Below are 24,985 nucleotides of genomic sequence, written 5' to 3'. Positions count from 1 at the left end.
TATTTGGCATGTTCTGTTACTGTTTAATACTGTTGAACAAAAACCTTCTCTTTATTTCAGACCTGTCTATCTTATTTTGCCTCATATATTTTGGAATTCAGTCTCTCCCAGCTAGCTTACAGATTTTTTTTACAGCTTCCAAAAATACAGTTCTTCTGTTAGTATTGGTCACAAACTATGAATATATGCTGCATGTCGTGAATATAAATAGCTTGTGAATTATTTGTCAGGTACTTCAGATGTGTACTGGAGTTCAGGGTGAATATTGTGTTGGTTTCTTTGATGGTCTGTAACTGTGTAACTACACTGTTGCAATGTACTTGTAGAAATGGCAAAAGAAAGCTTCATTCATTCAGTCATGGTGACATTTCCTGATTTCTGAGTGTTTAACCACAGTCAAGAAAAGTTAAATTAAGTTAAATGTTAAAATGTTAATTTCGTCAGTGTCTTGACTTTGTTTTCTTTTCTGTGTTCAGTTGCACTGGGTAACTTTACCATTGTATCTTAGGTGTTGAATTCGCTCTTATTTTGCATTCTGGGTGTAATTTATAAAATGCAGTTGTTATTAGCGACTATTAATTGCTTTACAGTAGGGCCTAAAATCCACAGTTAAAAACTTAAAAACCTCTGGTGCTAGAATTCTGTAAAGACATGATTAAGGAATAGTTATTTCCCAGAAAGGTTCATCAGCTAAAAGCAAGATATCACTGTGGAGGTAGCAAGCAAGAGGAAAGAACAGGAGCAGGAAAAATAGTGAAACCACAGAAGAAAATGAATTAATAGTTCTATTCTAAAGAGGATAGAGCTCTAAATGCCTTTCTTGGTATAAGAGAACAGAAATTATTCAGTTGGGTAGGTCTTTATTTGCACAGGCAAAAATAACGACAATTTCTATTATATATATAATAAAATTGATTAAGTACTGTGGCCTCTTTTACAGTAATACATCTCACCTATTTATCTTTGCTACTTAGTCCAATAGCACTGGTGATGTTTCTAAGGAAATTTAAAAGTAGGGACAGATGAAATACAGATAAGGCCCCATAGCCCAGTTTGCTTTCTGTCCACATAATGTGTTAGCTATATCTGTATAAATGAAAGCACGCAAGATTTGTTTGTGAAGTAATCATTTATTATGCAAACACCAGGACTTCATTATATCAAATTTTATTAAATATGTACATGTTATTACTATTTAAAAGAACAAGTATCATTCCAAGATCTGCAAACTTCTCTCTAGCTTTGAGAGCTGCGGCAGAGCCTGTATTAATGCTAGTTTGAAAGCTGTAAGCTCATGCAGTGTCACTGTGAATGACACAGCACCACCTTTGAAGGCAAAACTTCATCAGCTGTATTCTTTAGATACAAAACAATCAAAAAATATTTCCTGACAATAATATATTTGTACATTGTTTAAATTTCCCAACTCTGTCCAACTTGTAGGATGGAAGCAAAGAATTCTGTCACCTTTAGGATTCTCAGATGCTGAAGAAGGAAATTCGTACCAGAAACATCTGATGGTAAAGGCCCTTTAAAGGTAGAGAAGAGGGCACAGGAAGCAAAGAGAAAGTTGCGTCCATCTCCTCTGCTGATATCCAGCCAGGAGGTTCTAAAATTTTTCTTGCTCAGGGTCCCATGGCCTCAGTGGGGATAATGCTTCCTATCATTGACCCCCCTTCCCATTACCTCACCACTAAACTGGTAGGTCAACTTCTTCTTGACCTTCTTGACCTCCCCTGTCTTGCCGTAGTTTCTCAAAGCTCGTGCCATCTTCTGGTAGGTCATTTTCTTGCGATTGCCTTTCTGGATGCCCCAACGATGCGCCAGTGCTTCTTTGTGTTTGGATGAGAACTGGAAAGTACCCTTTTCCTTGTCCACCCACCAGATGCTGTCCTTCATGTCTCCACTGCGAAGAAGGTCCAGAAGGAACTGGTACAGACGGATCTTTTTCTTGCTGCCTGTGTGAGAGTTAGAGGAGAAAGGCAGTGGAACATAAGTGTCAGTGTATAGTCTCTGATGAAACAGGGGAATTGATATAGTTCATATAACTGTTCCAGCTAGCTTGTGAATTCACCTAACTTCTTCAATCTGCAACATTTATAACACTAGACAGTGTTACACTGTGAGGACCTGAAGTGGGTTTGTGTACCAAGAAGAAAAATGATAATAAGGAATTCCAAAGATCTAAACCTTGTTTTGAAGCTAATTTACTAATTTGAAGCTAATTGAAAAACATTGCTAATTTGAAACTAATCTGAAGCTAATTTGGGCAGGTTGTACAGAACCTGACTTTCAGGTACTGAACAAACAGAGCTTAATATTTTTAAAAATCAGTTTCTTGACCTCCTTGCTTTGGTTTTCCCATCTGTTAATGGAAATGGGAGTAGAAATGGCAATAGTGAAAAGGAAGCCTGAATAAGCAAAGCAGAAAAAGGAAGTGGGAATGCTTGAAGAAATGAGATTTGAAATCTAGACACAGTTATGCTCATAAATGATCCTGAAGACAGGAAAGTGCGAGGAGTCAGGGAAAGTGAAGCTTTGGGAGTGGGGCAAAATACTAGCACAGCAGTTCTACAGCTTTATCCATTATCATAATAGTAACATAACAGCTGCTCAACACACAGCTCAGTCAAGTCCCGCAGTTTTTACTGACCTGTTTCTCCATGCATAATTCCAGGCCCAGGGTCCACACCATCAGTCTCCCCATCTGATACCTCCAGTGGGGGGCTCTGCCTTTCTATGTCCTCCTCATCAGAACTGGGCTGTGGTGGAGAGGGGTACGGTAGGCACATCCGGGGCAAATAGGAAACCTTTGGGAGAGAAGAGTAGTAGTGGAGGGAGGAGGTAGTGACAGAGAGTGGGACATCAAAAGAAAAAAGGAGATGTCATGGAATTACAGAGAAAAAGGGGGAGAAAGTAACAGGTATGTGGGATTATTTAGGGTAATAGCTAGTGACTTAGTTGTTGACATTTAAAATAAATACTAGGCAGCTAAGAAACCCATCCAGCTAACAGTTAACGCTTATACATATACAAAGATGCATCTTCAATAAGTCTTTACAAGAGGGAAGGAGGAACAAGGTTGTGAAAGTCAGAACTTTCCCATATGTTACATCCTATGCAAGTGATATTGCCCCCTCCCCCCATAGCTCCCCAGTACAGTAACCTTCTCTTTCTAATTTAGATGGCATTTCCTTTTGTTGGGGGTGGAGATAGCTGTATTGCTTATGTAGGAGAACCCTAGAAGAAGGTGATAACGGTCACACATAGTACCAGATTTCCTAATGGGCTGAGAATCCACTTTTTTTTCTGGTTGAAGACACTGTATTCGTATAACAGGTGCCTTTGCCTGATACATGGATTACTGTATGAACATTCTCCTAAAATGAGATTTTGTAGGCAGGCCTTTTGGGGAAAAAAATGCTATATTGGTAATACTTGCTTTGAAAATATTGTAATTGCTTTCAAAATATTGCAAGATTCCTGCTGTATAGGATTGTATACCAAGACAGCATTTTTCCAATGACTTTCTGATCCCTGTTACCTATCCCCTGTGCAAAACTGCTTTTGACAACAACTTTTTTCTAACATGGACTTTCTGGAAATACTCTTAAATTTGGCAAAGCTGAGCAGCTCTGCCCTAGCATAGCCACTTTGACTGCTTTTGGCTCTATTGTCTTCTTTTTCTTTCTAGGATATAGTACCTTCTGACAGCAGTGAATCCCTATAGCATTGCATCCAGCCCTGGAGCAGGGGTTATGCAGATCTGTCAGCTTCTTGTCTTGAATTCCCTCCTGTGGAGGGGAATAGTTTTCCCACTAAGATAAAGAATACATCATACTGGATCACATTCTCTTTTCCTAAGTGGCTGTCTGAAAATTCCCTGCTGATGGGGATTTCTCATCTGGAAAGCTAGCAAGCCATCTTCTGTGCTAGATTCTCTCACCCTTTTATAGGGGACACATCAGGAGCAATGTGGAATATACTTCCACTCTGTAAATTCTCAGTTTCTTTCTGTTTTGTTAGGGATCATGACTAGTTGCCATGAGTTACTACAGCTCCTTATTGAAGAGTCAGAAACAGATCAGCCTGTGGGAGAGGGGAATAAGGAGCCCAATTCCTACATTAAAAAAAACAACAACCCCAAACCCAGGAGCAAATAAAATGTGGTTCTCATGAAATGTCCCAGATCGATAGTCCTAGAAGGCAAACTCCTTTTGAACTGCTCTTCTTCCCTCCATCAAGAAAAAATGCTTTAAGCATGATTCCCTTCACGCAAGCTTAGGCACTGAAGCGGGGAGTGGATGTTCACCTCATGACTCACACTACCCACCCGATATTAGGCCTTGCTGGGTGGTGCTTTTTAGATGAGCTTTGCACCAGTTTAAAATGTCCCAATAAGGAGTGCTCAAAGAGCTGGTTTAGGGGTGCAGCAGCTGGCGGTTAATGAGTTGGCAGATTGGCTGGAGACGAACATGGCAGGAAGGCCAGGATTGGGTAAGAGTGTGTGTAAGCTTCCTGTCAGATCCCCAAGAGTGAAACTTCAGCCCTCACCACAGAGTCACCTTTAGCATTTTACAGTTAAGAAAGCTGTGGCCTCAGAGTTGGGAAGGAAGGGAGAGACATTGCTGGTGGGGGAAGGGGAATGAGATGGTGAGACAATGTCTTATGGGGGAGGGGGACAGAGGTTGGTGCCCCTGGAAAGAAGGTGGTTGTGGAAACTCAGAGTGCGTTGAGGGGTGGGGTGGGAGAAAGGAAAATGATTCCTCCAGGGTGGAGGGTAAGGTGGGAGAGCGCTGTGGAGGAGGGAGGAGGAATGGTGACTCCTGAGCAAAGGAAGGTGCAGATACTGAACTGGGGAGCTGACTGAGCTTCACCCACAGTCTCTGCTGTCCTTATCTGCTGCATTTTTGGTTACAATTACTTTCCTAATGTCTGAAACTCAGCGTAGGTCAATACATACAGTGTCCTGAGAATGTTACACAAAGAGTTGCAAGGGACCTGCTAGTGTGTTTAAAAGAGCCAGGTTATTAATACAATTCTGGAAAGGGAGAACTTGAAGAAATTGCTAGCTACTTTCCATATTCTGATACTGTCTCAGCCTCTGTGGCATCTATCTGTGGTTTTCCTCTTTCTATTTCTCATCACAGTTTTCCTACCTTTTCTTTCATTCTCCTGTCAGAATAGCTGTTCCTTCCTTCATTTATTATTTGGTGAGGGCACCTGTGGGCAGGCTATCAAAACTTTTTAAAGAAATCTTGTCCGGGGATAGTTTGAGCCTCAAATTTGATTTTGAAAAATAATGTGATATCAACAGAAAATTGGAGAAATATCTTTGCGTGTTCTTCCTTTATTTGCAAACTGTAGTTCTGATATTGCATGACAGCCAGGGGCGCAGTTAGTAACTGGCAAATTCAGCTGAGGATTAAAGCTTGCTTCCTGCTTCTGTTTCCCTGAAGATGCCTTGAATAATAGTATGTGTTGCCTAGGGTTGTGGCTGAGACACACCAGAGTCCGAACCTCAGAGCATGCTGAGTACCACTTGCATGAGTTGCTATAGGTTAAAGTAAAAACCCAAAGATCCCCAGCTGGTGAGGAAGAGGAGACTAGCGGTGAACTGACTACTCATATCATCTGCAGCTTGGCATGGGGTATGGGAGAGGGAGGGCAGGGCTCTTTATTCTCTATCTTTCATCCTGAAATGAAAGGTAGTAACTGAGTAGCATGAAGTAGGATAAGCAAAACCACCCTTTCTCTTGTTTTCTGGTGATGCTTCCAAAGAAATCCATAATGGGGCTAGTTTTATTCTTGGCCTTGGGTTGGATGTAACGGTTGGTCATTACGTACTAGCAGTTACACTGAGCAACTGAAATGGCTTGAAGCTTCCCACAAACTGCTGTTCCATGAAACATTTTTTATATTTGTAACTTTCTGTTCCTAATTCTTTGTTTGTATCTGCATCTTATATTCTGTTGCTGATTTTTTTACTGAGCAAAAGGTGACAAGTTTGAGGGCTTTCAGTAAGTCAGTTTCCTGTTGATAGTGTAACTTAATCACTCAAATTTTTTCCGTATTTGTTGTTTATTAATTATGTATTTGTATACAATTTCAGTTTGCTTTGAACAAAGAAACCCAAAATAACAACTTCATGAAAGCAGTTTCTCTGACAAAGCCTCAGCCATGGCACCATTATAAGCAGCACTGTGATCAGTAAACACCTCTTTCTCTGACCTTGGTCCTACTGTATGTCTTGTATTCAGCAAATTATCAGTAGCTTGCCTGTCCTGGGAAACTCCTTAGCACAACATCACATCGCTTGCTCATTGTTCCCTGTAATGAGTTTGGGCATATTCTTGGGTGCCAATGGTTTAAAAGGGATTCCCACTCCCACTTTGTGCTAGCATATTTGCAGTACCAGGGAACTCCTTATAATTTCAGCTTTAGTGTGTACTCAGTGGCACTTCCATGACTATCTTTATTGAACAGTGGAGTTCATTTTTTTACTGGGAGATGATTGTCTCCATTTAAAAACTGAGTAGTGACAAGGCAGTGTATTGTATCTCATGACTTATCTACTTTTAGGTAGAAACATAAGTAGATTGTCCTCAAAATGGTGGTAAAATTGCCTGTGACTTGTCTTTATTTGTGTTTTATGTAGGATTCTGTGTGTGTGAAATTGTGAGGGCTGCTTGGAAATATTTAAAGCTTTCCTACTATTTTGGGGCTCAGAATACTTCCTAAGAGTCACAGATACCTTCTCTATAACAGTGCACAGCTTCTCAAGTCCAGTCCCTCTGCAGAATTTCAAAACTGCTGATTTTGATTCCAAATTAAACAAAATTTTGAAATTTCAAAACCCCCCACAAAATGGAATTGTCTTTTTATGCACATTTTGAGGAACATGACCCGTTGAATAAGGGGCAACCTGTGAACCATCATTCAGATGAAAAGAATGCTTAAACCACACTTTTCCTCAGAATGAAGAGTTTTATATTAAGTACTTGTGCAGTAACAATTCATATAATTCATTTCTTTGACACCTTTGGCATAACAATATGCACTTCCTGATGCACCCTGTTCCCTGCCCTTAACTATCACCATAAATTCTGAGCAAGAACTGGTAACCATACCTGATGGTTGAGTCCAATGTGTGTGGCTGGGATTGCAGAATCCAGGACGTGCATTTGTTCAATCTCCATGTGCCTGTAGAGCTGTTGCAGCTGGGGAGGCTGTACGCTCTGCAGTTCTGTGAAGTGGTTGTCTCCAAAGGTCTCAAACTCACTGTGCATGTGGTGTGGATGATATTCCCAGTAATGATCTAAGGAAAATAAAAACAATTTGTATGTCATTACAAAAGTAAGAAACATTGCATTTATCTGTCCTTCATTGCTTCCTACTCCTGTTACTGTCCTTTCTCCCTGTCACAATCCGTAGATATCCCTATAGAGTTTTCTTTTCCTAATCTGCTAAATGCCTGTGACTCGCAAGTGATACTTAGACAGTTTTCATTAGGAAAATACTCTTAGATGGAACCGTGATAGATTTCAGTGGTAATATAGCATAAAGTGCCAAAGGGGTTAGTGCTGGCACCTTTCGCAACAGGAGACCCTGTCAATCTTACATTTCCCTTCTCGAAGCAGCAAATTCCAGTCTTTTATATATTGTCAGATTGTCATTTGAATCTTCCTCATGGTATAGAAGTGCAGAAAATTACAGCTCTTTCTGCAATTATCTTCATCCTTTGTTTTAATCTGGTACCAAAGTTTCAGGAATGCTGCAGAAAAGGCATGGGACTTTGCTTGATTTTTCCTCTAATTTTGTGTTGTTATGTTACACATTTTTCAGTACCAATATCAGAGAATAAAAAGATAAAAACTGTTGGGAATGTCCTGGGTACACTCTTGTACAGTGGGGCAAATGTCTGATGCAGAATTTTCTCAGCTATTTTTATCTTTTTATTATATTAGAAATGTGTGAGAAATTTAGATTCTTTTCAAAGACATAAAAAAGCACTCAGATAATCGGTGTACTGTCTCCTGATATATTTACTTTGAAACTAAATTCCATACAATTCTCAGTTTTAAATTTCTGTTCTATATAAACCTCTCCTAAATTTTCAAAATTTCATATTTTTTGTTCAAAATTTAAAATCTGTTAGAGGAAATTTGAAGCTTTGCAAACTTCATTTGTCTCATACAGTAGCTGCATGCATAATTATGCACATGTTTGTGTGCACTCTGTTTTTTAAAACCAAAGTCAACATCACGTCCTCCGCTCTGACAGAGCTTGGAACTAGTCTTTCATAATTTAACTTTTCATGCATCATTTTATGCATAGTCAGAAGTTCTTTATGATATTCAGTGTAACATTTCTAATTTTTATCTCATTATTCCTCATTTTCTCCCCTTATATTATTCTAAATTATTTCTGTCTCACCCTTCACATATTTTCAGGTTGCTATCATGTATCCTCACAAACTACACTTAATCCAGTTGTATGTGTTTACCTTCTTAATCTTTCAATATAAATCAGTACATTCAACCCCCTAATCATACTTGTGCTCTTGTCCAAACTCCCTTCCATCTGTTGACATCCTTCTGATAATATGATGGACAGAACTGAACATGTTGTTCCCAGTGCACTTGTACTGAAGATATAAAGGGAGGACTAACTGTCTCATTCTGTAATATGATGCTACTGTGTGTGACATTATCTGGATACTGACATGCTGTGAATATTTTTGTTTTTGAATACCAGTTTCATTCTTTTTCTCAACTTCTGCCTCCTCATCCTTCCCCCATTTATCTTTCAGATATTTAGGCCTAACACACTGAAGATTTTGAAAAGCAGGAAAGTGGTTTTGAATGTGGCTTCTCTCAGAGTGAACCTGATGTCTCAAGATGACATGTTCATAATACAAACTTTTGTATCTGGGAAGTTGTAGGCTCTTTTTGCTGCCTTTAGGGCTCAGGCCTGTAGAAATGTACTTGTTGGAGGCTTTATCAGACCATTTCCACACTAGGGCTTGCTTTTCTGCCCTTCCTACTTTTTTTGTATCATGGATAAACCAAGTCACTGCATGTGAAAGGGATGGAAAGGTGTTTTTAAAAGTGCTCAGGGAGTTGCTGCATTGACTTTGTAATTTCATTGCTTTTTTATATAGTGCTTTCTGTGGACTATATATGGATTTTATAGCCAGAAGTTATAAAGCCTGGTAGCACTTCTTCATGTGTTAATGCTAGAGAGAAATTTTGTTTTCTCTGGGAAAAGAATGGATCTTGCAGGATGCAAAGTATGCAAGTACTTTTACATATTATATTCACATCTTCTCCAACCCAAGGAATGGCAGAGTGTATGTGAGTCTGAATCCACAGGTAGTGTTCTGGTAGGAGGCTTTGGGCTCATTCGGTCTGAAAGATATTTGTGTAATTAGAAGGCTGAGCTGCACTAACTCATGTTTTTGCCAGGTTAAACTACTGCAAATTACTCTACTTAGAACCACCCATGGTGGCAACATATAGTTATTCTTTGGGCCAGTAGACAGCCAGCCCTATATAATAAATTGTTGAGAATGCATCGCAAGAGTACTCTGTACTCCTGTTCCTTAGACTGATCTGTTTGTGCTTCTTGTGCAGAAAATCCTCTGTCAGATGGCAACATTTTTTCTCAAAGACCACTTCTCTTCGGTGATCTACTGCAGCAAATGAGAACCGTAAATAATCTTGAGGATGACCAAGCCCGGATAAAACTCTCTTGAGGCTGGAGAGTGAGTAATGTCAATAACAGTTCTTCAGCTGTGGAGTTTCTTTCTAGTAGTAGCTAAGGTGATCAAGAGACAAGGCAGTACATTTCCAACATGTGTAACCATGAGTATTTGTGCATGCTCCAGTAGTCTGCTTTTGAGTCTTCTTAAATATTTTTACGAGCAGGGATGTTTTTATACTTCAAGATATCTCTTAACTTAGTGGAGCCTGTGACAAGACTCTTGCTGCCTCTAGATTTGTCCTTTTAAACTCTTGCTTGGCCGTATTTACGCTTATTTGTGTTAATCTCTATGTAATAATTAGCCTACTCATTAATGAATTTCTTTTCTATTGTATAATACGTTGCTGAAGTGCTATAATAATACTTTAATACGATAATACTAATAATACACCATTTGGGGACTTAAAGTGACCGCATAATACTTATATGTTACAATGTCAGAAATTACTTCAACACAAACTTACATCCAAATAATCAAGTTGTGACAGGAGAAAAGACCTTATTTCATTCTAAATTATGTATAATTTCAGAGTGATCCTTGGGAAAAAAAAAAGTTGCTTTAGTGACTTTAAAAGAGAAATTCCTCATTCTGTCTCCGCAAACCACTCTACAGTTGCACCACCCTGCCTAATTTAGTGCACATCAAAACACAAACAATTTATAAATATCTGCAGGTATTGGAGTTACCAGCTGCATTGCAGCTATTTCCTTCTACCTTCTGTGTTAGTGTGATGTCAGTAATTCGTTGCAGTTCTTTTCACAAAAATGTAAAGGTGGAGGGAAGAGAAAGGAAAGGAGAGAAACATTCTAGAAATGGAAAGTGTCTATTCTTTGGGTCAAGGAAAATGTCACTAAAACCCAACCTATAGCTACACAATGGAGTCATTATGAGAAATTTCATCTGAAGTGAAAGAGGATGTGAAAAAAATCTCTCTTATAGAGACATCGAGATCATGTTTGTTTTGGTCTTGTATGTAGTGAAAGGTTAGAGGAAGGACAGTCATGAGTTCCGAACTCCCTCCCATGACAGAAGGGGTGTTAGCCTGCTGGGAAGCAATAATGGATCTAAAGGCATTGTGTTAATATTCATCATAGAGGTAGATTTGCACTCCAGAAGTTAGAAAACAGCTAAATTTTCTTGGACATTCTCTGTTCAAGAGAAATTTCTTTCCTCTTGTTTTAATAGATAAATAACATCAGGACAAGCAGTTAGAATATGAAGTAGGCTTGAGAAAAGTATTAAGTGGAGCAACTGGCTAAATCTGCATCACGCTGTGCAAAACCATGCAGAAATTCATGAGACAGCTCTTGAACCGGAAATGTGATCGCTATGTCAGCACAGCCCTCTGCCTGATCTAAGATCACTGTATTAACATGGCTATACTTTTGAGGTCTGAGCTAGTATCTCTGAATGGTTTTGCTCCTCCATGCCATGCAGATATTCCAACTCATTTTGAACTAAGAGAAGGTTTTTTACACAGTGCCTCACTGCATGGCTTAGATGTTCCCACTGTATTTTACCTGTCTGAAAAAACAAGCCAAGAGAAATCCCATAGAGGAAATGAGAAAAATATCGAAGGACACTGCAAAATCCGTGTCTTGATTCCCTGTAGAACCACTCTGTTGAGTGAAATGCCATGTTTCTAGGCAGTACAGCAGTCTTATGCAGAATGACAATAGAATCTCATTAGCTCTCACTTTACTAATTAACAAACTTTATGATTTTAATAATGCCAAATGTTAGAAAATCCATGAGTCAGGCCCCAAGAAATCTTGAGAATGACTTTAAAATAAGGGGATTTTGGAGTTCTTTCTATTTGCCATATGGTATTTAAGGCTAAGGTTCACATGTTTGGATTTTCCTCCACTACTATGTGGGCTAAAATCCTAACAAGGATCTTAAATGGTCGTATTACTACAGGAGGTGGGATGAAAATAAAAACCCAAATCACAAAAACTAATAAGTTTCATGAAACTAGCAACAAAATGAAAAGTGGCCGACATTTAGCTTCATACAAATAGTGATTTTTTTTACTAAACCAATCATGTTTAGTAATAATTTAGAGACAAAAGTGCAGTGGAATTTTGTAATTACCAAGATTGCATTAGTGTTACAAAATGTGCTACATTACATTTACAGTTTTACTAGCATACAAGCTCAGGGTAGGGCATGATCACTAATACATGAACACTTGAAGTAGCTTCTGCTCACATGCCTGTATCTCTGTTTATTACAGTATTTGCAAAATAGTTAATCTACAATATACAAAATAAATGCAAACAATGCATGTTATGATTTAGCATGTGGATTTTTTACGGTTTATTTTTGTTAGTTAAATTTACAGATTCACTTATTTGCAATGATCTCATAGCTATCAAATTAGTGCCATTCTGCTGCATGCACTTTACTGTCTAGTCAAGTAGATGCTTGACACTCAAGTAGTAACTCCCCTCTGTACTCCTTAGTTTTTCATTGTTCATTAGACTGAGCAATTCAAGAAAGACTATGGCATATAAAATGTTTGGGCATAACCAACTACATTACAGAAATAAAAATTCATAAAAATTCTTAAAAAAAAAATTGTAAAAATTCTTCTATAAGTAAAAATTCAGTTGAAATGTGTAGATTGGGATTAAGTTGCCTCTTCCATAACCACTTGCTGTAGGAGAACTTTAACAACATTTTTGGAGTCTTTTGACTAAATGTAACAAAAGTTTAGGAAAAAAAACAATTATTTTTGTCTTGAATGGCTGTTTAGGTGCCCTCAGCATTCACATTGAATAGAGTACTTAATCTACTTAATCCACATAGGTGGCTTTGAGTTTTCTGGTGTTCATCAGAAAGAGTTAAAACATGCTAGTGATCTGAGCAGCGTACCTTAAGAAGAGCCTTCCAGTAGAAAAATGGACGGTAAGCCAGATTGAACTTCATAAAGTTATGAAGGATAAAGGGGTGTTGTTGCCTGAGGTAGCCTAGATTTGATGACAGAAGAGTTCTTTTCCAGTGCTTTTTCCTTCATGGCATCTTTTATATTTATTGTTTAATTGTCACAATTGTCCTTTGAGATAATAAATGTTATCCTTATTTTATGGATATGGAAGCTGAGGTACAGATTATAATGTAAAAACCCTGAATTTGCGTATGGAAGTTGCTGGGTTTGATCAATGTGACTTGACAGAGGCCATGAAATAACTTATAAAAATGAAATGAATTCTTTGTCTCCAGGCCCTAATAATTTCTTATCTGTTTTTTGAATGCAATGTCGAGAACAAATTTTTTAGTTAAATGTCCAGCCTATTCTGAAACTTGTTGTTCTTTAATATGGATTCTGCTGCCACAGATAAAGCAGTGCTATGCTATGAAGTTGTTAGATGTCTTAAACTAAGCAGTGATGGGTCTAGTTACTGTATCTGTAGGAGTCTCTAAGGGAAACTCCAGGATCTGCCATGACTGCCATGAGTGATACGGCAGAACGGTGCTTTTCCTTCCTGAGTCAATACTGACCCTGATACTTCCTGGGTGGTGTTGCTGGAACATTGTTTTGCACAGGAGAGGAGATTCACAAAGCAGTGTTCTCCCCTCTGCATTGATACAGAGCCTAGTGCCCAGAAGACTTGAAGATACAGAAGACAGCAAAACTTACTTCAATACCAACATTAATTTGAAATCGCATATATAAATTGAAGCAATAAATAATCATACAGTATTTTTATATTGAGCTAGGTTTACATACAAACAGTTACAAGGAAATTTTACATAGATATAAAGAGAGGAAGTACTTGGGTGCATTGCAGGAAGAGTGAAAGTTTAAGCTAGGTGTGGCAGCATGCAAAAGAGATAAAAAGAAAGAGAAATATATGGAGTTGAAAGTGGCCAAATGCCAGAGAAACAGAATAAAAATGCAGGAACAAACAGAGTATTTAGGACCTAAGTCAAAGAAGAATTGGAGATGGCAGCACAAGAAGAGAAGTACAGTATTGCAAATCCATGTCCTCAAAGAGTTCTGAAATAAGCAGAATGCTTTTGATCTGCAGAGAAAAGTTAAAACACAGCAAAGATAGTGAAGGACAGAGATCATGAGATCCCACCTTCTTGGCAATACACTGAATGTCCTGGAAGTTCCTTGCATTATTCAGTGCTTTCTAAAATTCTCTTTCAGAGAGGATTGTGTTGTGGTTGCTGGGTTGGAATGGTGTCACTAAACAGAATGAATTATTGTAGGTTTCTGATTTGAAAGTATGTGCCTATATATTATAGATCAAAACAACATGTTTGTTCTTTTCCTGAATGTCCTAAATCTCTTTCCTGCAATATCCCATGAGACTTTATGCTCCAAGGAAATATTTTTAAACTTACCACCATGACTCTCTCCATCACTGTTGAGATACTGGTAATAGTCATGGGGCTGTCGGTAGAGGTCTGACTCATAGGGTACCATATCTTCAGAGGGCTGTAAAGAGAAGAGGAATTTTTGGAACTGTAAGCTTAGATAAATCCCTTCAAAATCATTCCCATCAGTTAGGAAAGGGGGCGTTGCCAACACATTTTCTATTGCTAAGGGAAAGAATGGGGAGGCTTCAAGATTTATTGAACCAGCAGGAATAAAAAGCTTGACACCAAGCACTGGCTTGCAAAAAAAAGAGAACTCCATCTCCTTAGACCTAATGAGAGAATAGTTTTCTGCTGTCTGTATAGCAGAACTTGTCCTGTGGTATTACACAAGTTCTTGACATCCCACCCCCCAACCTTCTGCAGATGTTAGAGTGCTACCTCAGACATCAGGCCCAGGCCAGGAAGCTGTCACACTAGCACATCAGAGAAACCTTTTCTTTAGTTGTGATGGACATTTACTCTTTTTCTTCCTCCTGTACACAGAAGAGCAAGCAGAAATGTGTCTTGCCCGAGAGTGTTATTCTGAGTGTTTGTAGGTGGTCTCACTAAATGGTGGCAATTTTTAATTGCTAATAAAGGGAGGGTAATGATGACAGAGGGCATGAAAACATTTTATTTCTCAGCTTTTGTACAAGATAAACTAGATAAATTTGCTGGTTCAAATCAGCTGCACAGGGCTGTTAGGTATGCCCAGAGAAGACTTAGAAAGTCCAAGTGATGTGGGGCAGAAATGTGACCTTAGATGCTTAGTGGTAGAATGAAAGTCTTCTCTTACTTCTTAAAACAGGTGACATAGGAAAACTGTCCTGCCTGTGTTCCTCCCTATGCCTAGCAGTCCAATATGAGCAGTTTTTAATTTATTCTGTTGTTTCAATAAAGGTGGTTTATCTTTAGTTGTGCACAACTTTGTTGCTTCATTTAAAGTTTGATTTTGCCTTTTTCCAAAATGAAGAATTAGAACAGCACAATGGTTGTTCACAGGCTTTTCTAAACTTTTCTCCAGTTAAGGTCATTAAAAGATTTTCTTTTGCTATTTGCCAGGACCAGCTCTAACTATTTCAAAATAGTTGTTGTTGCCCCTTCCTACACATGCCATAGTTAACTGTGCCACCCGTTCAGAAGGCATGGTGCAATAAGCTCTAGAAACACATCCCTTTTCATTGACCTGGTCAACTGCCCAGTTTTCTGCAGATGGGCTGTTTTGCCCACCACTGCTATTGAAACCCAAAGGAGAATGCTGGAGACAAAGGAGGCTGTATTCAGAAGGCTAACAGCCACTACCAGAAAGATCATATGAACTCTGAAAGTGCCAATAAAATCTGGGAAAGATAAAAATCTCAAATCCTCATCTCCCTTCATGAATCTGGCTCATTTTTGGAACACAGGATTTTTCTAAGTTTACGCTACGGTGACGGCATGCTAGAAAAGCAGGCAAGCTTCTCTTTTTCTTGCTCTTTTAGTTTCCTTGAGAACATGAAACCTAAGGCAGCAGCTACTGTTAAAATCCAGCTAGAAGTGGAAGATAAGCAGCTGGCAAAAGCAAGAGATTTCTTTTTGGTGAAAACCAGATCAGAGTTGCCATTCCTCATTAATTCTTCTCATTTAATTCTTCCAGTTAACTCCTTCAGTTCATTCTGTTGCAACTGCAGGATTTAAAGATTGTTATTTTCTAGGGATGTCATTTCTATGATGACATTGAAGAAAACAGATCAATAACAGGAAAGAGTTCTTCCCAGACAATTAAGATATCAGAACACAAAAGGATAAAAAATACTCTTAGAAAGTACTTGGAAGCTTTTTAGAACCCCACTGGCAGCTGTGTGCTTTGTTAGCGTATCATGTTAGAATGTACTGGTATGAGTATCTAAAATGTCATCACTTCCAGAATGAATTGAAATGAACACTAAAGAGGTGTCAGATTCTCAAAGCTCCAGGAGCAAACTCTTTGCCTAGCTGTAAGCTCCTGATACATGTGGTGGTAGATAATTGTTCTGCAGAGAACATCAGAAAACGATAACCCACAACAAAGACAATGTAAGAGAAAGACTAGATGAAAGGAGATAATCATCATTTGCTTGTATCCACAGCAGAGTACCAGACTCCTCTTATTTCAGATCTCAAGAGGGAGTAGGTTCAGTCTCTCTTTCCATATCAATATTATTCTAGTAAAATCACCCCTCATCTACACAGGGATTTAATGGAAAGTATAGCCCACTTTCCAGATTTTAGAGAGGTGATCACAGGAGACAGTACAAGCATACTGTCTGTCCAATGCTCCTGTTTTTCCTCTACATATTTTCTTTGTGTTGTTTCTAACCACAGCTTGTCATATGCATTCAGTCATCCTAATTTGTTATACCTGGGGTGTACTTTGATCTCCTCCAATAAAAGGTGCTGAGGCATTCTTCACAGGCCAAATAGGAGGATGAAGTTCTGAATGGAATTTCTAGTTTTCATTATCTTTGCAAATTAAGTAACCCCACTCCCCCATTTCCTTTCCATAAATATATGCTTCCTGTCAAAATCATGTCAGCCTGAAGAATGTATGAAATCTCTGCCTTTAAAGGATATGAGTCTTCATATTCAGAAATTCTAACTTGTCATAGCTCAGAGGAAACCACTCTTGCTCTGTGAAAGGAGAGACCTCAACATCCAAACAGAAAATGCACATCATATAATTTGGGAGAAATGGAGGTAAAAAAGTCATATAAATGTATATCATTTGAAAGAATAATCTTTGTTTCCTTTCAGCTCAAATACTAGAACTTGACTGAAATTGTACAAATTCTCCATATCTAAATGCATCAAAATTTTTAGCTTTGATACATATTTAGCCAAAAGTAAACAAATTTCCAAAGAAATCATTGTCCAGTCAATTTAGGCTTGATTTGCCATGTTTAAAATTTCCACTCCTGCTCCTGTTCATCTACAAAAGCTCTATCACTTTTATATCTTTACAGAACCTTAGCTTGGCAGGCAGGCCAAGTAGCAGTCCCAAAATAGATAAGAAAGGATATCTTACTTTCCTACTTGCATTTTTCCTTAGTTGTCTCTTCTTCCCAGATTTTCCATATTCCCCCATTTCAGTCCAATATACTCACTAACAGCCAATATACTCTCACATGCTGAGAACTGAGAATGAAGTATTTCTACCATTCAGAGATTATTATTAATGGTTCAGATGAGTATTCAATGATCAGAGCTAAAGGAAGATGTGTTAAATAGTTAGACTCTTAAACAAAAGTGATTTCCTTAATATTTACAGATATTGCTAATTGCAGAGTTGCAATACTCAGCATCTAAAAATCAGTCTGCTTTTGTATAGATCACTGTTTTTTACATACTTAGTTTTGAAAGTCTGGGACTTAGAATCTCCTTATGGATTGTGGGGATATTCTTTCTAGAATTTATCTTCTGTTCAGTGATCCACTGGATGAAATACATGTATGTATATCCTTATTAGCTCATGTAACCTTGACCAGTGCATCTCCACAAAGGACTTGAAGTGGCACCACTTTTCATCTTGGTGTCTGATCTGCAATGGTACAGCAACCAATATGGGAAGATTTGTAATATATATTTAAAAGTCTGTGTATCATATTTTCCTTGATTATGCTTATCCTATGAGGGGGTGGGATGTTTTCCTTCGTTCATTAGAGAAACCATATCCAAGCCTGTTTGTAATATGTCTCTCTGATTCTTCTTCCTTTAAGTCTTACTAAAAACTTATTTTTCTCTAGTAGAGAGAAGAGGTTTCACCATGTGCTACTGTTGCCTTTTGCACCAATCATTTCCCACCAGCCCTGTCCTTCTCTGGAACCTCCCCACCCACACATACATTTCACCGTCTTACTTACTTGTAGCACTTCCATGACACTCATTGAACTGTTTTGTTTCCCCAGGAAAAAAGCAACAAATAGATTATGCTACAATTTAGTTGCTTAGCTGATCTTAATGGACATTTATGGACATTGTTCTAGCAATTGTTTTCCTGAAAAAGAGTGACAGGAACCTTTGTTAGAAACTCATGGCTGTGGTCTAAAGTTTTCTCCTTTCCTACATGCCCAGAAGTGCAGTACATCATTATCAAAAATCATGTTCCAGCCTCAAGCAAGAAGTCAGCAAACAAGTCTTTATCTGTCATTGACTGGTAAATGGAGAGTTGTGTCCACCTTCCTTCTTTGTCCTGAAAATCTAGATGAAATTGTTGCAACAAGCAAAAAGCCACAAAACTATTTGGACAGAGCTTAGTTGGCATTGGTTAAGAGAGATACAGGGGATTCAACTGAATAACAATCTGAAAATTCTTATTATTCACCAAGACTTTGTCAGATGATTCCAGGTGATTACAAATTCACTGAATTCTGATCTTTTTTTGTTACCCTGACATAACTATTCATTGGCATGTGATTCAGAAATACTCCACACAGTTTCCAATGATGTGCTGCTGAGACAAGTTTAAAGGCCAAGATTAACCTTATTTCCTTGGAAAAATTTAGAGTATAACTATTTTAGGAGAGATGAGTATAAATATTAACATGGTCACTCATTGCGCCAGCCTCACTGGACCACCTCGGAGATGCAGTCATGTGGAACAGAACACTTCTGAGGTGCATTTTCACTCTCATACAAATATATCTCCATTCAAAGCTGAGTACTACAGGTGGCTACTTAGGGATTCGCAGATAATCTGAAGGCCTCTTTAGATAAAGATGTTTTCTGCTCAGTAGCATGACTAGATCCTATCCTGTATTAAAAGATGGGCCCGGTTTGCAGGACTTTTCCATATTAAGTTCTTAATCTTCAGAGAAAGATGCAGTAACTCTTAAACCATTTGAGCGGCACTTTGCAAACGAAGGTTAAGAGTTTCCTCGCATAGTCAAGAGGAAGGCAGTTACCGACCCACCCTCAACTGAAAGGGGAGGGGCAGAGGAGGGAAGTGTTGCCTCACAGAAACCCTGCGTCTAGAAACAGGCTAATGTTGCCCCTCTGAAACAGGTCCCAGGAGGCCCAGACTTTTATAGTGATGCCATGTGGGGCTCTAACTGTCAGTGCTCAGAGCAAGTAAATGTAAAACAATTTTGAAAGCACAAAAGACAGTTTTCATTTTTGAACATTTTAATCACAAAAAACAAAAACAAATTGCCCTGTCAAGTGTTCCTATAAGATGTAATTGCATTTTCACTGCCTGTTGTCTCATTCACCTGAACAAAGTCAGCCAGAATTCTTATCTGCAACAAAAATTAGAATATGAGCCAGACCGTGTTAGATTTTCACTCCATTTAGTCAATCTATGCACTGAAATTCAAGAGTGAAGAAACAGACCACAGAAGGTGGCTATGAGGAAACGAGTAGAAAGAAAATTAACATTAATAATAAAAATAGTGGGAGATGCTAGTGGGGGACAAGATTTTTTTTTGTTTTTTTTAAGCTCAACAAGTAACATATTCAGAAATCTTTATGTAATTTTTTCATCTTCTCAGTTTCTTTTCAAATTCTTATCTGGACATATTTACAATAGATCCACTGGGTAACCCGAGTATTTAAGAAAGAGAAAGAAGTTTTTTAGGTCTTCTCACCCTTTGGGTGAATAATGGATTTCATAGACACAAGTTGATGGACTGCTAGAATAATGGATTTCATTAAAATAACAGGTATTTTTTCAGTCAATGTGGATACAAAACATGAAAGGAATTCAAAGGGCCATCTTTCTGTAGGGAAAATAAGGAAACATGCCTTTAGCCTTCGTTAGATGGGATAAGATGAAAAGAAAGCATGATACAAATTTTGTTACAGTACTCTTGGAGTTGCATTGTCTCTCATTCTCTTTTCTGAACACACACAGCAAATACCATATGTCATCTATCATGTAAAAAGCCAAGTAAAACACCTTATCTGACATCTTTTCAGCTACTACGGAATTAGCAAATCCTGTTAGGGCCTACTTTACCCATTCTACCTTGAGATTTCCCATTACAGTTTGTCTCTGAACAGCTGGTTAGTGAGATTATATTCTTCACAAATAATAATCCCCAAACTGACCACAATGTAAATTACAGCAGTGTAAAAATGCTTCAGAGTTAAAGAAAGAACAGAAACAGCCATATAATTGTACAGAAAATTTGTAACTGAGAGAAGAGATTGAAAGACCCAATTAAGGGCCATGTTATTTCCCCCTGCCCCACTTCACCACTTGCTTTTTACAGCCTGAAATAGGAAAGTTTTCAACTGCATCCATATGTGTTCAAAATAATTTAAGGTTATTTCCTGGCTTATATTTTAAATAAAAGTCACAAAATATAAAGTGTAAAATATGATAGAGAGAAGCTGAAGCTAGAGACTAGAATTTTGTCATTACAAAAAACACAAAGACCTGAAGTCTGCAAAATGTAAAAGCAGCGTTCGGCAACTCTTCTCTCATAGATTGGTACATATTTAATACATAAACTATGTCCGAGTCTCAAGACTAATTAATAATTACAACCTGAAGCAAGACTCAGCCTTATACCACAAAGGCGGTACGGAAGAAAAAATTTTACTGACTTGCTGTACATATACCCTACAAAAATACCATGAGTTTAATCTTTGAAAACAACTGGAGATCAAAATCAGATACAAGTTTAGGGAGGAAATGTTAATTTCCCGTTCATTGCAATGTTGTCACTAGTTTTATATATTGACCTGAGCCCAACTTCCTGGCAATACAAATACAGACCAACAGAGAGACATTCTCAAATAATAAAGCCGAGTTTACTTTGTCTTTTGCTACTGAGCCCAATCATCCATATTAGGAATAAACCCCAGATACTCACAGGGGGAATGAGGGGAAATCCTTCCATTTTGCAAGCTTGCAACATTCAGCCAACTTCTGAGTGAATTTTTCTTAATTCAGTTTTCAAACATCCAGAATAACTGACTTTTTAAAAATCACATGAAACAAACAAACAAAAAAACACAACAAAAGTGAGACCCTTGGACTCTGTGAAGTCCCCTTGCAGTAAAGGATCTCAGGATTGGAGAAAGACCCTAACAAGTTTTCATAGTTTGCCCTAATAGGCTCTGAGGTGAACTTCTTCCCGAGTTGTATCTGAAGTTCCTGATTTTATCAAATGTCTGTAGAAGGGAGATAGCCCTTGGGTCTATCAGTGCGCTGTGACATCACAGCGTTTAGCCGGTTTGCATAAATCTCATTTCAAGGAGCTGTGGCTCTGTAACAGGAAGTCTGCCCTTAGCCAGATCTGCCATGGGCAGGTGCTATAATCAGCAACGCAGAGCCCAGGCCTGCTACCAGTAAGCAAACATATGGGTACAGTGTTCTTACTGACTGTGGAAGACTATGTGCTTCCCACTGGAGACGAACCATACTGATGTCGCTGCTCTCTGGTTTAATGATGTATCATAGAGCTACAGTCCTGACAGCTGCTGTGAGGATATGCACTGGCATAGACTTGGTTTAATGATAGTCTTGTGCTGGAATTAAGTGGCAATAAATAGCAGAAGGGAAAAAAGAGTATACAGTCTTGGTTATAACAGTCTTAGGTTTCTACAGGAAATTAAAGCTGTGCCAATGAGACTTTCTTCACAAACTTTTTTATAGAGTGAAACAATTCAGTGAAAGCCACCGAATCCTCTTATTTGTTGCTTTTCTAGGTCCTGCAAGGAGAAAGCAAGTGGGCAACAAGTCCCATGTCATGGCCTCTACTTCTCCTGGAAGAGTTTCTTTAACAGTGAGTAGAAAACAGAGTTGTAGACATCTATCTCAAAAGTCAGATGCTGAAATTTCTTTTTCTTCTGCTCTTCTTCTTATGTGGTGTTTTCGCATCTCCTTATCCCACTGTTTCACTTGCATTTAGCTGCACTGAACACGTGCCCTTCTTATGAATGGTTCTGGCAGAGGCGTGAGTGAGTGGGCCACAGTGCAGGATTGGCAGGGTGGGGCCTTGCAACAAGGGAAGAACTCTCTCACTCTGCAAAATGCCTTTTTGCTTTGCAGTTAGTTACTAATATTTTGGAAAAGTGAAGTTTCTTTGTCTGGGTTGTTCCCCTTCAATCTATGCCCGTGTGCCACAGGTTCTGCTTTTGAAAGTAGCCTGTTCACCACTCACCTGGGTCTATGTCTGAGGGGGAATTTCAGCCACTACAAACTTCCTCCCTCATACACTGGTAAAACCAAAGGCCACTCACAAGTTCCTCTCGTTCCCCACCCTGAGGAACCCCACAAGCAAACCATATTAGCAATGGGATAAGATTGAGAACATGATGGGAGATGATTAACTCTTGAAGCCCCAGACTGAATTTCATCGGCATTAGTTGATCAGCATTTCAGTCTTATTTTACTGGTGCCAAAAATCTTGACATTAGCCTCGAAATGAATGAACTGCTAAACAGTCCACTTTTGTCTCTGAGATGATTCTCAAGTCTCTCTTTTGCTACCAGCCTAGCAGTTACCAGGTCTACCTGGGGGAATAGGAGAGAAACAAAATAATACAATCCTGACAATAAAATTGAGTAAAAACAGAGCAGAAGGGAATGAACAATAGCATACATAAATCTTAAAATGGGTAATTGGATAACAGATGATAAAAGTAATTGTGGCAATTGTATGTATATTAAAAAATGTATTCTGAACAGAGAAGATATGCTGTCTAACTCTTAATACACTGAAATGTACCTTAAACAGCTACTGGAAGGTATAAAAATGTAGTGTTTTCCAGAGAGGGTCTTCTATTAAAGTGTAACGTAACTATATTTAATACACTGGAGGATATTTTAGTGCTGTCTCTTAGCACAGGAAATTACCTAATAAGGATACATATTTTGCACCAGCCTTACTGTACTCAGGGAGTGCTAGATTACCAACTTTACCAACATTAATGACCAGGAGTAATCTTAGCATACCAAAGTTATCTACATAAATAATCAAGTTGATTCTCTGTGTAATGAATTAGAAGAAAATAAGATACCATAAAGCTTGAGGAACAGCAGGAAGTCCAGAAGTTGACTAAGTTTCCTACGAAGGAGAATATCTCCCTAAATGAAAATGCTAAGAGTTAAGTAAAATGCTTGTTTACAGTATTATATCTGTATAGGAACAGTACTAGTAACAATCTTGCTAAAATTCAACCTAGATTTAACTGGGGTTTTATCCCATGTTTGTCATCATAGAATTTTCTCACTCTTAAAAGAATGCCTATTAAAGGAAATACTTTTGGCCCAGATCCTTGCAGTGCTCTATTTGATGATTTACACATAGAACAACAGATGAAATTACCAAATTATTATATAGTAGAGAGCGGCTTTTCAGATAGAGCTATAATATATCCTTGAACTACAGAATCTCAAAGAATAATTTCACTGTTGTCTATCAAAATGCTCATCAAAGATATCCGAGTGCATATGAATAATTACTAAACTTTTTATATATCTCTTTTTTAACCTATCTCAAGTCTTTTTATCACTTTTTTTCCTCTCTTAATACCTTATGTCTGAAATTACATTAATAATGTCTATTGTTTACCCAATGCCTAGCAGTTCACAAACCAATATAGTTCCTATCCTGAGATGCTGTAAGGTTTTACTTAAAAAATAATATTGAAAAAAAATATGGAAAATATTCAAACAGGTAAATGAAGGAGAGTGTTTATGCAAATGCATTCATCACTTACTGCAGCGAGATGCTTCCAGATTTGTTTGTTGTAATTTTAAATACTTACCTTTATTCTAAAACATTTTGGTATGGCTTCAATGGGGGGCAGATTAAAGAGGCAGATACTGATTTAAGGAATTACAACATGTGCAATAAAGTTGCATGGAAAACAGTGTTAGTGATGCTGATTCAGGCAATAAGAAGGTCTGACAGAAAGCACAAAGGTATTTACAGGCGATGAATGATGGCAGAGCATGTAGAGCAAGAAATAAATGACATTCAGAGATGAAGAGAACTGTGTAGAGCCTTGAAGATGAGGACCAGTAGTCTAAACTTGATGTCAAAGCAGAATGGGAGCCAATGGAAATACTCAGAAAGGAAGGTGGCAGAAGATGAGTTTAACAATAGTGTTTTGAATAAGCAGGAGGCAAAAGTAATTCTACCCAAGATACATGAATTTCTAAGCTATACTCTGTATCATGTTGCTGCTGCTCACAGAGTGCAATCTGACCTTCAAAAAGGCTTTTAAAGTAGGCTAAGGATCCTTTTCCATGATGTGAATTTGGGGGCCTGGAGAAAATCCTGCTGAGCTGAAAGATTAAATTTCTGAAAACATTTAACATTCATTTTAATCTGAGATATTCTCCCCCTAAACATCACCTCACTGTGTGCCTGAGATACTTTTAAAGGCTGTTTTTCCCCTACCTCTACCGATTTATTCTTCAAACTATTTCTAACCACAAGCTACCAAAGCAAAAGGGTTTCAACTCGAAGCCACATCACAAAGAGGTCCCTTTACCTCAAACCTTGTTTGGTGCTCACAAGGTAATTTTTCTCCCTACTGAAACCACATACAACATCACTCATCCTGAAGCCTCTTAATCAGAAACAGGTGTTTGCACAGACTCTGCTACTGAGTTTGCTTGTAACAGGAAGACAAGACCTCTAAACAAGAGATCCCCTTATATCTTGCACATTCTTCCCAGGACCGTTAGCTATTGAACTTGTTTTATCCAGAGATGGCATGGCTTGTGGGTCTTAGATATCATTCTTTAACCTTAATATCCACTCAGATGCCATGGGGGGTTTGCCCTCTTCTCTTTAGGGCCTATGGGTGTCTCTCACTGTGGAACCAGTGGAGTCAGAGGCACAGTCCTCTGCATTTAACTCTTTGTTACATA

The 24,985-nt window shown here is 38.3% G+C and overlaps 1 protein-coding gene across 1 annotated transcript; it reads right to left on the bottom strand.

The window, feature by feature from the left end:
• Positions 1–1,143: 1,143 nt before the first annotated feature.
• On the bottom strand, positions 1,144–21,288 carry SPI1 (Spi-1 proto-oncogene). The gene is made up of 5 exons (XM_013959310.2): positions 20,971–21,288; positions 14,123–14,216; positions 7,131–7,318; positions 2,654–2,810; positions 1,144–1,958 (listed from the first exon to the last, which is right to left on the bottom strand). Exons 1-5 carry the CDS (start codon positions 21,013–21,015, stop codon positions 1,642–1,644), a joined length of 801 nt encoding a protein of 266 aa, XP_013814764.1. The 5' UTR covers positions 21,016–21,288; the 3' UTR covers positions 1,144–1,641.
• Between the last annotated feature and the right edge of the window lie 3,697 nt (positions 21,289–24,985).

The sequence above is a fragment of the Apteryx mantelli genome, chromosome 4, assembly GCF_036417845.1.
Source record: "Apteryx mantelli isolate bAptMan1 chromosome 4, bAptMan1.hap1, whole genome shotgun sequence".
NCBI lineage: Eukaryota > Metazoa > Chordata > Aves > Apterygiformes > Apterygidae > Apteryx > Apteryx mantelli.
This window is presented reverse-complemented; position numbering and strand designations above follow the sequence as displayed.

Bases quoted from the DNA above. Each gene is read 5' to 3' on its own strand.
- SPI1 (XM_013959310.2), bottom strand. From the start codon at position 21,015: ATGTTGCAAGCTTGCAAAATGGAAGGATTTCCCCTCATTCCCCCT. The intron at 7,319-14,122 runs GTAAGTTTAAAA...TATTTTCCTTAG, and splicing joins TGATGGAGAGAGTCATGGTG to ATCATTACTGGGAATATCAT. The intron at 2,811-7,130 runs GTATGGTTACCA...TCTCTCCCAAAG, and splicing joins ACATTGGACTCAACCATCAG to GTTTCCTATTTGCCCCGGAT.